The sequence below is a fragment of the Plecotus auritus genome (assembly GCF_963455305.1).
Source record: "Plecotus auritus genome assembly, chromosome: 7".
NCBI classification, from domain to species: Eukaryota; Metazoa; Chordata; class Mammalia; order Chiroptera; family Vespertilionidae; genus Plecotus; species Plecotus auritus.
The window spans coordinates 172,378,456-172,393,928 of NC_137774.1; the positions used below are offsets into that span (position 1 = coordinate 172,378,456).

General features: G+C 45.5%; 1 protein-coding gene across 2 annotated transcripts in view; it reads right to left on the reverse strand.

Annotated features, from left to right (window-relative positions):
* SLC1A3 (solute carrier family 1 member 3) overlaps nucleotides 1–15,473 on the reverse strand; it is a 79,680-nt gene that overhangs the window by 13,208 nt on the left and 50,999 nt on the right. For both annotated transcript variants that reach the window (XM_080681022.1, XM_080681023.1), the window contains exons 4-5: nucleotides 4,669–4,873; nucleotides 1,852–1,894 (exon numbers count right to left, since the gene is read on the reverse strand). In XM_080681022.1, the coding sequence (XP_080537148.1) occupies nucleotides 1,852–1,894; nucleotides 4,669–4,873 (248 nt within the window). The remainder of the gene's footprint in view (nucleotides 1–1,851; nucleotides 1,895–4,668; nucleotides 4,874–15,473) is intronic.

The window sequence follows — 15,473 nt, forward strand, 5'->3', positions numbered from 1 at the left end:
TTATGATAATCAAATTAAATAGAATATATGAGAACATCTAGTAAATTTTAAAGTACTAAACTAATGGTGGCTAATGGTGCTCAATAACAGAGCCCTTCAGTGACTAGACTCAGTTGGAGATTTCAGTGGGTATTAAAATTTTTAAATCTCCAAACAACAGTCTTTAAAGCATCCCTGAGAATATCAATTCCTAAGAATAGGTGCTCGATTAATAGTTGAACCCACTTCTCAAGTCCATAGTGGTATTTCTGTTTTTATTCAGAAGGTGGTGTTTCCCCATAGATTCTACATAAATGTTCCAGACAGGAAATGTCAAGTATATTACTAAATAAAATGTATTACCAAATAAAGCCCCCATCCCTCTATGATTTTAATGTGAGCAGAATTCCTGGCCTTCCTGTTGATGAAGAAATGGTAGCCACAGGCGATTTCTGGTCTAAGATCAGAAACAGATTTGGGAAAATACATTTGCTTCTCCTTCAAAATCCTGTAAATGGAACCCAAAACCAAGTGCAAGAAATCTACACGAGTCATCAGCACTTTCTCCAGTGCTGCCAGAAACCAGCATTTTGATGTCACGCAGTGCCAGCTGACTAACTAGGAGAGCCAGCTCCAGGAAGGGTTTGGCTGGTCGGATTGAAAAGGGTTTTTTATTTATGGTTATAGTTGCTTTTGAATAAAAGAAGTTAGAATTTGGCCTCATAGGCTTTTTTTTTTTTTTTTTAAAGAAAGGGTTCTGTTAGAATTTTGCAGTGTGTGCATGCATTACCTATTAAAAATAGTCAATAGAATTTTTAAAAGGGGGGAAAAAAACAAAGGGTGGCTTATAAGTGTAAAACTTGGTCCTCCATGAAGTGGGGAGTTTGTTTTGTTTGCTTGAGCGATCCTAAGCAGAGAGGTTAGGGAATTATAATGAGGGTAAAATGACACCATCTGGAAAAAGGTTTGGGAACTATTATTGAACCCAGAAAGTCTAATTATTTCCCTTTTAATATCTGGGCAACAAAGCTTTTTTCATTCAGGTGAGGTTAGAATGAACTTTACGAAGTTTATCCCCTAAGAGTAAAATATATTTCTATTCAAAACACAGAGAGCCAAGAGTCGCTTGGATATCCGAGGCTGGAAGGAACTGGAGCTCACGATAGCCTCCAGGTGGGGTATTCCTTCCTCGGAAGCAGATGGTTGGAGCAGAAAGAGGACAGAATTTGGAGTTAATACAATGGATGTGAATCTGGGGCTGTCATTTACTTGTGAGACCTTGTGCCCGTTATACATACAATCCCTGAGTTATTCTAGATGAGCTGCCTCATCAGTGGAATGAAGACAATGACATCCATCATACTTACGTGGCGTTCAGTTCATAAAGATTCCCTTTCTTTCTGATATGGTCACTCCTTTAGAATCCATAAGCCTTTAGCAGACTTTAAAAAAAAATGGCCCAATGATTTTTAAAAAATCAAATCCAGGAACTTGAATAATCTCCCTAACTTTTAAAATAGCTTGTAAATGCATTTCACATTGGAGTTTGCCTGCTTGGTGGGCTTCTGTGTGTGGGATGTGGGGGTGGGAAGAGAGAGGGAGTGTCCTGATTAGCGTTCTTATAAATAACAAGAGGTTCAATAAGCTCTTTGTATGTAACACATGCAGTATTTGGCAACTAATAAGCATTCAGTGTAAGGTAAGACCCACCCCTGCTTCCTAAATTCATTAGAAAACTCTAGTACTTTCCCATCTGGTTGAGAAGTTCTTATTGCAGAGATTTGGACAAAAATAAAATAAGAAAGAGGGCCCCGCTGTGTTGGTATGCCATAGAGGAATTACTACGGTAATTAGTAGCTGTAGAGTGTTTACCTGTTTAAAGCAGGCTTCCACCAGATTTGGAGGGAACATATTCCTGCAAAGAAAATAACAGTCACTGGAAAATTTTTCCAAATAATAAGTTAACGCCTCAAATACGCTTTCATTCTGCCTAAGGGAAAGGCTGCATTGAACTAAGCAGCAAATGGAAAAAGAGAAAGATTTTGGTGGGTTTTATGACTTAAAATGCGACATATGATCATCCCTAAGTGTGGCCCACGTAGTTCATATTTTTCAGGGAAGTCCCAAATGTAACTCACCTGTCCTCTTGTCAGACAATGGGATTCTTCGTTCAGACATTATATCATCAAAACCCTGTTCCTTGGAAGAATCAAAGTGAGAATAGAAATGCCTTTTGTCACAAGTATTCTGGTTAATTGCAGTTATTACTTAGTAATGGCCATTTTGGTATGGTGCCATGTCATGGTCAGACTGTGGAATTTTGTTCTCCAAGAGTTCCTCCTAGAGGTCCCCTGGGGGATGGGACATTGGCACTGAATTGCTGGAGCTTCTGAGGCCCTTCTGTTGACTAATGGGAGGGAGGACCACAAAATTTGACCCTGAGGCCTCTGTGGTAAGATTTGTCACTTCCTCCGAGCAGTGTTTGAATTTATGGCAGAGAGAAGACAGGAGCAACACACTAGCTGAGGAATCTCTAACCAGATGCATGACCTTGGCCAAGTCATGGCACCCATTTAGGTCTCAGGGACTCATCAATTGGTTTAAACTATGATAAGCGCCCCAAGATTGAAGACTGTGGGAGAAGGAGACATGGTCCGGGCAGCTGTAGAGTCTGAGATTGTAGCAGTTGTATGCTGTCAAAGTCATATTTGAAGGTTATACATTCTTATCCTTTTTTTCATACTGCCTAGACCATCCTGTTTCCTATCCCTTCGCATCTACACTGTATGGCTCTGCTTCTATAAACCTCAAGAGAAATGTAAGTTCAGGAGATTGTAGGATGAATGTTTAAGCCACGTGATTGGGTGGGGACAGGTTAGTCATATAGTTACCACTGCAGCCAGGAAGGGCAGAACATATGTTACTCTGATGGATCCACCAGATTGGGAATGACAAGATCCCAACAGTTCAAACAAGGAATAGAAATTGTACTGAAAGAGAATATATAAAATACTTCTAATTCAAACTACCTCAGGATCAATAGTTGTGAAAAAAATGGTGAAAAGCCTTAATTAACTGTATGGACTAAATTAGAGATAGCTATTGGGTGACAACTTGATATGAAATTTCATAGGGTAGCTTGTTATCTTCAGATCTTTGCAATTAACTCCCTGAACAAGACTTTCAAGAAGAGGCCCTGTGGGGCTAGGTCATGCTTACATACAGATGGTACAAAGTCACCCATAGTAGGAATTGAGAAGAATGGCCAAAGAGGCCCTTTGTTCCCCAACTCTCTGTTGAATCTACCTGTCACAGACCCGGTTGCTGAGTTGGCATATGAAATAAAATCTCTAGGAGGTGTTTTTTTCAGATGATCAATGGGGATCCCCATTGGGCTGGTATCTAGGATTGGTAAATCAGTTACTTTGCCAATAAGTTTGTAAGGAAGGGAGGAAAGGACTAGGTTTGGGGTCGATAGTCTAGGTGGGGCTACATGGTGGGTGGGGGATGCTAAGCAGGTGGGAATTTAGAGGCCTGTGCTGGGCTATCTTCCATTCGCCCTTCTAGATCCACTCTCCATGCTGCTCTGTGCCCTGGGAGGCTGACCCAGGACTATAGCACATGGGTTTTCTTACGGCTTCCTGTTGGGTTTGTCCAGGGGGGACACTCTGAAAGATCAGAGTAGGAAAGAGAGAAGTGGATGTTCATGTTCTTCCAGCTCTCTCTCTAACAGGTTGGGCAGCAGCTCCCTCCCTCCACACTAGAGCTATAGCTCCTCTCCCAAGTCCACAGCTCTTCCTGAGTCCCGGTAACAGCTCCTGCCTTTATCCCTCAGACTAGAGGCAGTAACAAAACATCTTCCTGTTGCTGTTGGTCCCCTGGTGCCCCACCGTCCCTCGTAAGTTCCCTTAACTGTGCCTGCACCAGTGCAAGCCCTTTTCAATGATCCTTTGGAAAATGCCATATGCTTCCTGCCAGGGCCTGACTGATGCAAGGGTAGAGAGAGCAAGCAGGGGGTTCCAGGATTAAACTTGGACATAGGTCATAGTTCCATGTAAGACCAACTCGATCACCAAGTTTGTTTCAATGTTAGATAAGACTCAGTTATAATCAGTGTGTGGTTAGTGCATAAAACAATGCTAAAGAAGTCATCCTTAACCTTTTATCACTGCTCGGCCAACTCCTTTCTCATAAACAGTACAAGAAAAAAAAAAGACCTTGAAATAGGAATGACTAGATGATCTCTAAAGTCCCTTTTGGAAAGAAATGGTTATGTGTAATGAATGATAATACCGATCACAGGTTCTGAATTAGAAGTGTCCAATAAACAGGCTACACTTGAATAAAAGCTAGCCTTAAAAAACACGACTTGAGAGAAGTAAAGAATTATTAACGTTCCAAGGGGAGCTGCAGGGCTGAGAGGGGAACTGAGTGATCAGATTTAAATCCTAAAAGCAAGGCTCTCAAAATCCATCTATGTCCACTCCTTGCTCTTCTTACCTCTTCCTCCTAAGACGGAATATGGATCCTAACTTTAAGTTCTGTTAGAACAAAGTACAGATGTGACCATTTTAAGCCCAGCAAGGCGGGTTCATTTGGATCCCACTTTCAGGGCTTGATTAGCTCCCCCAAACAAGAGGGGTTGGGTGGTCAGAATGTACCCGAGGGGACGGGCTCGTGAGGACGTACCTGATCAAGTCCAGGAAGGCATCTGCAGCTGTCACTTGTATAACCTTGCCTTCTCGGTGCATGTTCTCCTTCGTGCCCTTCCCAGGATGGATGATGATGACAATGATTATGCCAATCACCACGGCAATGATGGTCGTAGTCATGTAATAGACGACAGCTCGCATTCCCATCTTCCCCGACGCCTTTCTATCTAGAGCCGCCATTCCTGGTGAAGGTAAACAGAAGGAGATTTCAGGACGTCAGTCCAGGGGATTCTCCAGCGAAAGGGAAGGGGAACAGTATTTCCTTCTACACCTCCCTACACTCATCCCACCCGGCAATGGGATGTCATACATGTTATGAGAACTTGGAGCCAAATTTAATCAGGGCATCTCAGAGGGGAAAAGCCACAGAATGGCTAAGCACCAGCTGCTCCGCAAACACACCATCACCCGTTTTCTGCCTCAAGAGTTGATTTCACGTGTCTCTCGAATGATTTGAAAAAGCAGTAAAATTCTTTCCTCCGTTACCACTACCATTGCACCAACCACTAGTAGTTGGAGAAGCTGAGTGTGAATAGTAAGTAGTATGTTGTGTGTGTGTACATGTATGTGTTCATGGATGAAGAGAGACTTACATTTTCAGGCAGGATAATCTAAGCATTTCTCAAATCCAAGCACTGTGGTGACTCACACAGATTAACTGCCATTAAATTTTTATTATTTTTTAAAAAATACATTTTTATTGATTTCAGAGAGGAAGGGAGAGGCAGAGAGAAATAGAAACGTCAAATCCCCACACACCCGCTACTGGGGATGTGCCTGCAACCAAGGTACATGCCCTTGACCGGAATTGAACCTGGGACCCTTGAGTCTGCAGGCCTATGAGCTATCCATTGAGCCAAACCGGTTAGGGCGGGGTTCTCACTTTTGGACCCTGCTTTCCATCACCTTGTTCCACAGGCCTGGAGCACCTCATGTCATGTTAAACATTCTTCTCACTTTCAGGACATGTTCACAGTTTACCTCAGGCAAGGTGTTATCTTAGGAGGCGTGACTTTTAAGGTTTCCTGTCAAGCGGATCATATCTTGATGCCTCTCTGGATGGAAAAAACAATGCAAAGGACCCCAAAATCTTAAAAGATACGATTATGGGCTCTTCTGTTTCATTAGCTATTTTCTTCCTTCTTACTTTTTCCTCCCATTACAACAGTAAAATCCAGTTATAGGCTAATGCCAGTGGTCGGTAAACTGCGGCTCGTGAGCCACATGCGGCTCTTTGGCCCCTTGAGTGTGGCTCTTCCACAAAATACCACAGCCTGGGCGAGTCTATTTTGAAGAATTGGCATTAGAAGAAGTTTAAGTTTAAAAAATTTGGCTCTGAAAAGAAATTTCAATCGCTGTACTGTTGATATTTGGCTCTGTTGACTAATGAGTTTGCCGACCACTGGGCTAATCCAATTATAGTTCATTGTGCTATTTAAAATGGTGTTTCTAGAAATACATGAAAAGGTTATATTATAATTAAATAATCAGTATCAGATGCTAACATTTAGGTAGTGACCTGTTCATACCAAAATAGTTAGAGTAAGGTAAAGTATGAAAAAATCATATCCATAATTGCCAGATAACTGGCTGGGTTTGCCCCCCAATTTTTTTTTTTTTTAAATATATTTTATTGATATTTTACAGAGAGGAAGGGAGAGGGATAGAGAGCTAGAAACATCGATGAGAGAGAAACATCGATCAGCTGCCTCCTGCACACTCCCCACTGGGGATGTGCCCGCAACCACAGTACATGCCCTTGACCGGAATCGAACCTGGGACCCTTGAGTCCGCAGGCCGACGCTCTATCCACTGAGCCAAACCGGTTTCGGCCCCAAATTTTAATACAATGGTAATGAGCTTGTGTGGGAATTGAAGCCAGGAACTTCCGTTTATAATTTCATTTGTATTTGAATCATATCACTTACACTTCCCATAGTAAGCACTTGCTTAGCACCTGACATATTCTTATTTCTAACCACAACCTATAAGGCAGATTAAAAGACAATTAGGTAACTCTCTGAGGCCTTAGTTAACACCAAGGGAAATGGAGTGGGAATGTGAACCCAGATCTTATGTGGCTGAGTTTACTGTACCCTCTGCCCCTGAAAAAACCAATTACAGCTCCCACAGACCAGGAGGCCAACCCTGGCGTTAGTGTTTGAACTTGGCTTCTTGAATCCTTGCCCTAGGGGTAAGTATCCGTTTATGGGGAGGACGCTACTTCGACACTTCAGCATTAAAAATGAGCTAATCTGTCTTCAGAGTATCCCATGCCCCATTTCATCCTCAGGTCTGAACCACATCTCAGACATATCCTGACTTCCCTCTGCGTCCAATACTTCCCGTCAGGAGGGGCCCTCTCTCCTTCCCACTGGCTGAGCTCGTCACCAGGGAGGCCTGCGGCTCTCCGGCCGGCGAGTGGCATGGACACAATAAGCTGCACATCTCTGCCGGGAGGACCAGGCAGCAGCACGTTCCTCCTGCGAGACGCGCTCTTTCCCTCCCGCCTTGTGCTCTGTGGGCCGGTCCATCCCCACACCATCTCTTCTCGGCGGCTCCTGCCCACTGCTCCCGACCTAGAGCCGTTCTGAGAGAGCTGGGTGTTGTAGGCCGCAGTCACTTTGAAAAGACAGGAATGGAAGAGAGTTTCTTTTCTTCTTCTTTTTTTTTAAAAATATATTTTGTTGATTTTTTACAGAGAGGAAGGAAGAGGGATAGAGAGTTAGAAACATCGATGAGAGAGAAACATCGATCAGCTGCCTCCTGCACACCCGCCACCGGGGATGTGCCCGCAACCCAGGTACATGCCCCTGACCGGAATCGAACCCAGGACCCTTCAGAGTCTGTGTACCAGACGCTCTATCCACTGAGCCAAACCGGTCAGGGCTGGAAGAGAGTTTCTTGATGCAAAAGGGCTCATATGCATTTGCCTTTTTATTGACGAAGACAGTCTTTTGGCAATCAGTTCGGTACAACAGATGTACACCAAATTCATGGCTTTTTGGGGGTGGAGATGGGGAAGTGTTTCATAAATATATACGTGGAAGTCTGCAAGTCTATACTTTAAGTCAGATTTCTTCTGACATAATATTTAGTATAGCTTCTTGGATAAATGAAATATGTATTCAGCCAAGTATTAAAGAATAATACATAGATATAATAAAGAGCTAATATGCTAATTAGACCAGACGGCAGAATGACCATCCGGACGACCTTCGGATGAAGCCGGGGCTGCAAGGGCCAAGCCCCTTGCATGAATTTCGTGCATCGGGCCTCTAGTACATAAATAATGTCAAGTTCCCAAGGCCCTGTTATTTGTATGGATTTTATTCTCCCTCTGCTAGGAACCTATGCCCTACACATCAGTGTGTCTCGCTGTGTGTCCTCCAATGCTTCCTGTCCCTGGCTTTGAGACATGAAATCTAATGAAGGCGCCGTCTGTTATGAACTGTCTTTCTCATCCTCACTGCATTCCAGCACTCGTGCAGGGCCATTGGATCGGGCCCAGAAACAACGGAAGAGGGGGGATGGCAGCTGCTGGTTCCAGAATATGGTTCCGTTTCCGTTTTTATTTTATTTTAGATGTATTCCTTCTCCACGGTGGGCTTCTCAAACGCCCATCTGATGAAAGCCGCCTGTTCTCAGCCCTCCTAGCATTTTAAGATAGGCAGACGCACAGCAAGGGGCTCAGGAGTAAGCTCTAGCAAGTACCATATTCATTTGTATATAAGGTGATGTCTTTTTTTTTTTCTTTTAAATAAGAAAGTTGAACTCTAAAAATACAATACACTTTACAGCTACAGATCGAAAACTGGGGTCTTGTGTCCTAAAGCAGCAGCCCAATGCTGGAGCAAGTGCACACGGGACCCCTCTGGAAGGTGAGTGAGCAAGAGGGCACAAGAGCTCAGAGGAAAGGCAGTGCGGGCTCCGGGGGTGGTGGGGGGAGGGTGGGGCATGAAACAAATCCCATGGAATCGCTGCCTATAGCGTATTCTTCTTTTCCCTGAAGTATCTCCTTCTGGACTCCTTATAGACTAGATGGTAAAATAATAAAAAAGTAAAGTTCTACGATTCTATGCGTCTGGTACACAAGGCGAATCTCTAAAAGTTAGGTTAGAAATTGTTGGGAATAAGTGATTGTATCTCATCTCAATTTTGAATCACAATTTATAAGCAGGTTATAGCCTCTGGGCTTAATCTAAAAGGCAATATTTCAAGTTACTTCCACCCAATGGCTGGCAATTTTAGAAGCACATTCTTTTTTAAAAAATTATGTCATAGTGATAAAGAGTTCAGGCTCTGAGGTTAGGCTACTTGGGTCCCGCTACGGGCCCTGGTACTGTACGACCTCTGTAACCCTCAGTTAAGCTGTGTGTGTGTGTGTGTGTGTGTGCATGTGCGTGTGTGTGTGTGTGTGTGTGTGTGTGCGTGTGCGTGTGTGTAGGAGTGTAGCCAGGTCACAGTGTAAATACATTTATATTTTATTTGTCGGTTCTGGTAAACAAAAAGAAAAGTTTGCGAACACGGATATATACCCCATCAGTTAATAGTAGAGGCTTTGAAAAGGAATAAAGGAATATGAGCTCTGTCTGGTCTTTCTAGCATCTTCTCTTCCTATGACCTTGGGTGCTCAGCACAGCCAAGAGGCCGCCTTACTGCATCTCACTAGTGTAGACCCAAGATGCACGTGCTGACCTCTGGTATCTAGTCGATTCATCTGAGCAGAAATTCTGTGAACATTGTAACAAGGGAAAAAAATTTAGAAAAGGTTTGCTTCCTGGAATTTTGGGTAATCGGTGATTCTTCGTGAAGAGAGTTAAAGCGATGTCCACAAAGAGTTGAGAACGATTTTTGTGGCATTCACAATTAAGCACAAATACTTGCACATTGTCCAAGGCTTCCTTCCTGCTGTGGATGTTTCTAGCATCACAGACCTTGACATTTCATCGGCCTCTAACACCTCTTGTTTTATGAGGTTATATTGCAATGACCGGGAAGCCTCCTTACAAACTCACTGCTTGAGTTGGTCAGGCAAATTGTCAGACAAATTGATTTTTTTAATCTGACGCTTCAAACTTGTCAACAAAAGTCTTCCCTCTAGTGCCAGCGTTCGCTAGTGAAAAGAAGCGGGGTGGGGAAGGTGAAGGGAAACGTTCTCTTTTGGAAGATGGTTAATAAAAACATCAGTGGAGCGGACAGTCGTATTTGTGGCAGAAAAAGTCCCATTAATCACTTTTTATCCTCACTCTGGAAGGACTAAGCAGACGCTCCCTTTTCCCTGGCTCCAGGCGTCCTTTGAAAATGAGCTCTCCTACAGGGAGGCAGAGAGGGGAGAATGCCGTCCAAAGTCAACTGCTGGTACCTCCAAAGCAAGGAGCTTCACCTTAACCTCCGGGTGGGACTGCTTCTTGGGGTCACCGGCCGCTGAGGTCCTCGGAGCGCCCGGCTTTGCTTTTACCCACACCAGCCTTCACCCGTCAGCCCTCATCACAGCCGGACAGAGCCGTGCAGCGGGCCCAGCCATCAGCCCAGCAGTGCGCCTGCCGGACAGCCCGCACAGGCCTTCGTCCTCCTCCTTCCTCTTCCTCGCAGCCAGCTCCCAGCCCAGGCCCCGCGCAGGAGGCCGGCTCTGAAATGCCCTCTCCCAGGCCACAGCTGCCCGCAAGCCCGCTGAGCGGTGGCTTAGATGCCCCTGGACCCCGCACTTCAGCCCGTCCTTCGCTCACGGCATCGGAATGCGCCGCACAAGATGCTTTTCTGAAGAGGAGCCGGGCGTGAGTCTCTTCTTTATGTGCGCTCAGCGGAGCAAGAGGGAGAGGCGAGCGGGCCAGGAGGAGCTGGCAGTCCCGATTAGCAACAGCTGCCAGCCGGGGACCAGGACCCTTTCTTCGGTTCCCTCATTGTAACGCCGCACAAAGGAGCCACTGTCCTCCTGCCAAGGCTCAGGAGCCCGGGACCACGGACAACAGCAGCGACAATGGCGGCTTGGGCAGCGGGGCGAGGGGCCCAGCGGACCGGCTCTTGCTGTGCCTGGGGAGCCTGGCTCTGGAAGGAGAAATCTGTGGGCAGACACGCCAGCCTGCGGTGGGCCAGCCCCCAGCACCCACAGGAGCGGCGACCTCCATGGGACAGAGAGGGGACTTCCTTCACAGTAGGCAGAGCGCGTGGAGAGCAGCAAATTGCTGTGATTTAATGAGAGGAAGTTCTTGGCGGGCCAGGGGCCTTACCCCCACTTCCTTTCTCCCCCAGAGAATCACGATTTTCAACCGGGCACGGGAGGAGGTGTTTGTCATCTCCTGAAGGAAGAGCCCCTTTGGCTTGGCATTGTGTTTCTTGCCGTGGAAAAGGCCTTTATGTCCCGGGTCCTGAGGGACCTTAGGAAGATGACGATTGAGACAGCATGTCCTAGCCGCGGGATGCCGAAGGGACCGGACTCTCCCGCTGGGCCGACCTGTTCAGAGCTCAGCAAAAGGCGCCGCAGGCGGACTGCAGAACGTGGTCTGTCTCACAGAGGGAAAGCCTCATAGCAACTCAAAGCAACGTATGGACACTAAAAACCCATGAGGCCCGGCTAGTGTGGCTCAGTGGTTGAGTGTCGATCTATGAACCAGGAGGTCACGGTCAGGGCACATGCCTGGGTTGCAGGCTCGATCCCTGGTACGGGGTGTGCAGGAGGCAGCTGATCCATGATTCTCTCATTGATGTTTCTATCTCTCTTTCCCTCACCCTTGCTCTCTGAAATCAATAATAAAAAAAAATTACACACACACACACCCCAATGCAGCCTGGCCCTGATTCCCAGAGGAGCTAAAGCAGAGATTCCTGGGGCCAAAGGACGTGCACACACTGTGTGACCCTATGTCTGCCTCCACCCCCAATTTTTTGCCACCAAAAGATCATGGAAGCAGAACCAACCTGACAACTCTGAGTGAACTGAGGTTACGATTGTTGCCTGAAACTGAAATGGACATATTTTTAAAGACATATCCTATCCTATATAATAAAACTCTAACATGCAAATCGACCGGATGGTGGAACGACCAGTCGCTATGATGTGCACTGACCACCAGGGGGCAGACGCTCAATGCAGGAGCTGTCCCCTGGTGGTCAGTGTGCTCCCACAGGGGGAGCACCGCTCAGCCAGAAGCTGGGCTCACGGCTGGTGAGCGCAGTGGCAGTGGCGGGGGCCTCTCTCGCCTCCGAGGCAGTGCTAAGGAGCAGCGAGCCCGGCTTCTGCAGCAGGCCTAAGCTGGCAGGCGGACATCCCCCGAGGGGTCCCGGCCTGCCAGAGGATGCAAGCTGGGCTGAGGGACCCCCTCCCCCCAAGTACAACGGGCCTCTCATTTCTTATATAAAGAGAGACAAGTGAGAATAAAATGTGCTCACCACAGCTATTTTCCAAATTAAATCCAGAAAGTATTTGTATACAAGAATAAAATTTTAAAAATTTAAGTCCAAGTTTTGGCCAGTTAAGGGAGTGTGCAAAATTAAGTCTCTGAGGATAGAGTTGGAGTGGATAAGAGAAGGAAGAGAAGATTGTGGCGATAAGAGAGTTGAGACGTTGACAGGCATTGGGAGAGAGGAAGAGAAAGAGAAAGAAACGGAGACTAAAGAGCAGGAGGTATGGGGTGGAGAAAAAGTTCAGTAGGCGCTTTTATCTCAGTCGGCATATTTGTTGGGCTGTGGCCAAGAGCCCTCCTCCCTTTCAGTTCCGATTAGTTTTCTCAATATTTAAAAGTTCATCAGTTGTTCTTATCTAATCTGGAAAGGAATAGTTGCACCCACAGAGTGGGAGGTTACGCTCCCAGCCACCTGACCCAAACAATGAACACAGTATCTCTTCACAGAGTGCAAAGGACTGTGGTAAACTCGGTTGGACCCCCTCACCTCGGCCTCACTGGAGGTGAGAGAACACTCTCCCGCTGCAACAGGAAAAGCTGCATTTTTGGCCCCGACAATGGAATGGATTATTCCTGGTATATTCCACCAGCAGTAGTGCAATGTTCACAGGTCTTTCCCTTCTATAGACAGGAGTTATTTTCACATATTCTCCTTTAGTTTTGTAATATTTATGTACATAGTTTCTTTGTGAGTCTCAGCTTCATATTTAGCTTTTTTCCCCCAGGGGTATTTAGGGAATACCCCAAAAATTCTCCAAAGAAAATTAGGTGTAGTTCCTGACATCAAACTTCACTTATCCTGAATATTCTTCAGGGATCTAAGAGGGTGGCAGAGGAAGGATGTGGAAATGGCGTTTGGTTGATTTGAGACTGATGTAGCATGGATTGGATTGGTAAGATTCTTCTTTAACTTGGAATTTATGGGTAGGGTGGGTAATGATGCAGCCACCAGTGTTTGAAAACAACTAGTGGGTGGGTACATTTGAGGAATATCTGGAAACACTAAATGATAAGACAGAGAAAGAGAGCCCAGCTGGCGTGGCTCAGTGGTTGAGTGTCGACCTATGAACCAGGTCACGGTTCAATTCCCAGTCAGGGTACATGCCCAGGTTTTGGACTCGATCCCCAATCGAGTGTGCAGGAGGCAGCTGATCGATGATTCTCTCTCATCATTGATGTTTCCACTTCTCTCTCTCCCTTCCTCTCTAAAATCAACAAAAAAATATTTTTTAAAAATTAACTGCTTCTATAATTTTTTTTTCACTTATTTATGCATCACTCTACTTTCTCAATGCTCTGGCCAAAGATATGATCATTAGGGCCCTCGTGTTTTAGTGTAATAAGTAAGACTTAAAAAGATATTAGTGTGAAACAGCCCTGAACAAATAAAATTGCTTAAAATAATACAGCAGAGTATTTGGAATGAAACTGGGAAGAAAGTAGGAATATTTGTTTGTTTCCCCAAATTTGAAATTGTTAGGAAGTGGTTGAAATAACCTCCATAGTTTGCTTGGTTTGAACCCTGGCTCCCTCATGTATTAGCTTGGACTGGTCAAGATAGGTGACCTCTCAGTAAATGAGATCATAACAGTATTTACTTGATAGGGTTGCTCTGAGGATTAAATGAGTTCAATGTGTGATGGCTCAGAACAATATCTGGCACATATACATTAGCCATGACGATGGTGATGTTTTCGTTTTGTAAATAATTCTTTTAGCTCTGACGGGCTCCTTGGAACACCACTGTAAAATGTGGGAACCCGGTAAGTGTAACTGGATCCTATACTGCCAGGCACCAGGTAAGTGCTTTATCTCACTTAACCCTCCCACACAACCTGCAGGTCGGGCCCAACAATGGTCAATCCCCATCGATAGACCGGGAAACAGGGAGATTACACCACTTGCCTAGGATCACACAGCTAGTAACTGGCATTGCTGGCATTTGAACTCAAAGTCTTTCCGCCTCCAGAACCCACTGTGTAAACTCTACACCTACTGCCCTGGAGATTCTTTATAAATTAAGTCTTCTTTGCACTGGACCTGTATCAGTTGTTGATTTGAATTTCATTCACCTAATGGGGAATTCTTGCAAAAATCTGTTCAGTTCATATTTGAAAGGGCCGCCACATATCACACTAGAAAAGGATAGTGCATGTGTTAGAAAGCAAAGCAATGATGATGAGTGGCTACTGTCAAAGCACTGCGCTGCCTGGGTTGAGGTAGTCTGACATCTCATTGAACTGGAGAGTCAAGACCTGCCAGCTTTATCCAGAGGCTGATATACTCATGGAAAACCTAACGAAGAAGAAAGAAAACTCAGCAATGGATCATCACACATTGGGAGGCCGTGGGTCATTCCTAGAACCTCCAGGGCTCTTGCAGAAGCCACAGCACCCCTGCCCACATTCCCTGCAGAGCGTCGGCTTCAAACTTTCGCTCAGTCTACCCACGATGGCACTCACCTTCGCCAAGACTAGCTAGTCATTGTTGGGCAGCTTTGATTTCTTAAAAAGAATTGAAATCTGGTTTCTTATAACCCTCTTCCCCTGAGATAAATGTTTGCTTCTGGAGGAACACAGAGTAAGTCTGGTCCACATTCCCAGGGGGACACTGGTGTTCTTTTCGTCATGCTAAGCACACCTCATTTCTTCAACTGGTCATCACCTATCATTATTTCCAGATGCTCACCAATTTATAATCCCTCCCACTGCCTGCCAGTCAGTGCCTTGTGCTCCGGTCCACACCTTCTTTCTCAGCTCCATTTCCTACTAAGTCCTGCCCTACTCTTCCAGGCAGTCTAGACCTGCCTTGAGTTTCCCTGTCTCTGCATCATTGCTTTTAAGGATTCCTCTGTCCTGTGGAAATTCTACCGCTGGTCCAGCTCCTGAATTCCCACAGCACTTCTTTTGTGCTTCTTGGCTTCATCGTCTGCGTCGTTTTACAGTCATGTATGTACCTGCTGGCCTCTCTCTTTAAATGTTCAACTCCTTGAGGCGAGAGACTGGCAGTCTCTTCCCATCATTCTTCTCCACACTGGTTAGCAAACGGCCTGCCCCATACCGGAGTCCAATAAATGTGTCTTGGATTGGATTCAACACCCTCTTAGCAGCTACTCTGCTTTGTCAAAGTTGCTCCTGAATGTTCTCGGAACTAAACAAATGACTCCCAATGCAGTGTGACCGGTACAGTGAACTATTAATTCTACTGAGGAAGCACACGACTGTATTTATTCTTGTTAGCCACCACGTCCCTCTGTTGGTTCATATTGAGCTTTTAGTCCCAGGAACTGCTGCCAAGCTCAGTTGCTCCCCATCCTGCAATTGCGAAATTGCCTTTTGAATCTAAAAGCAGGAATGAATGTTTATTCCCTGCTCAATTT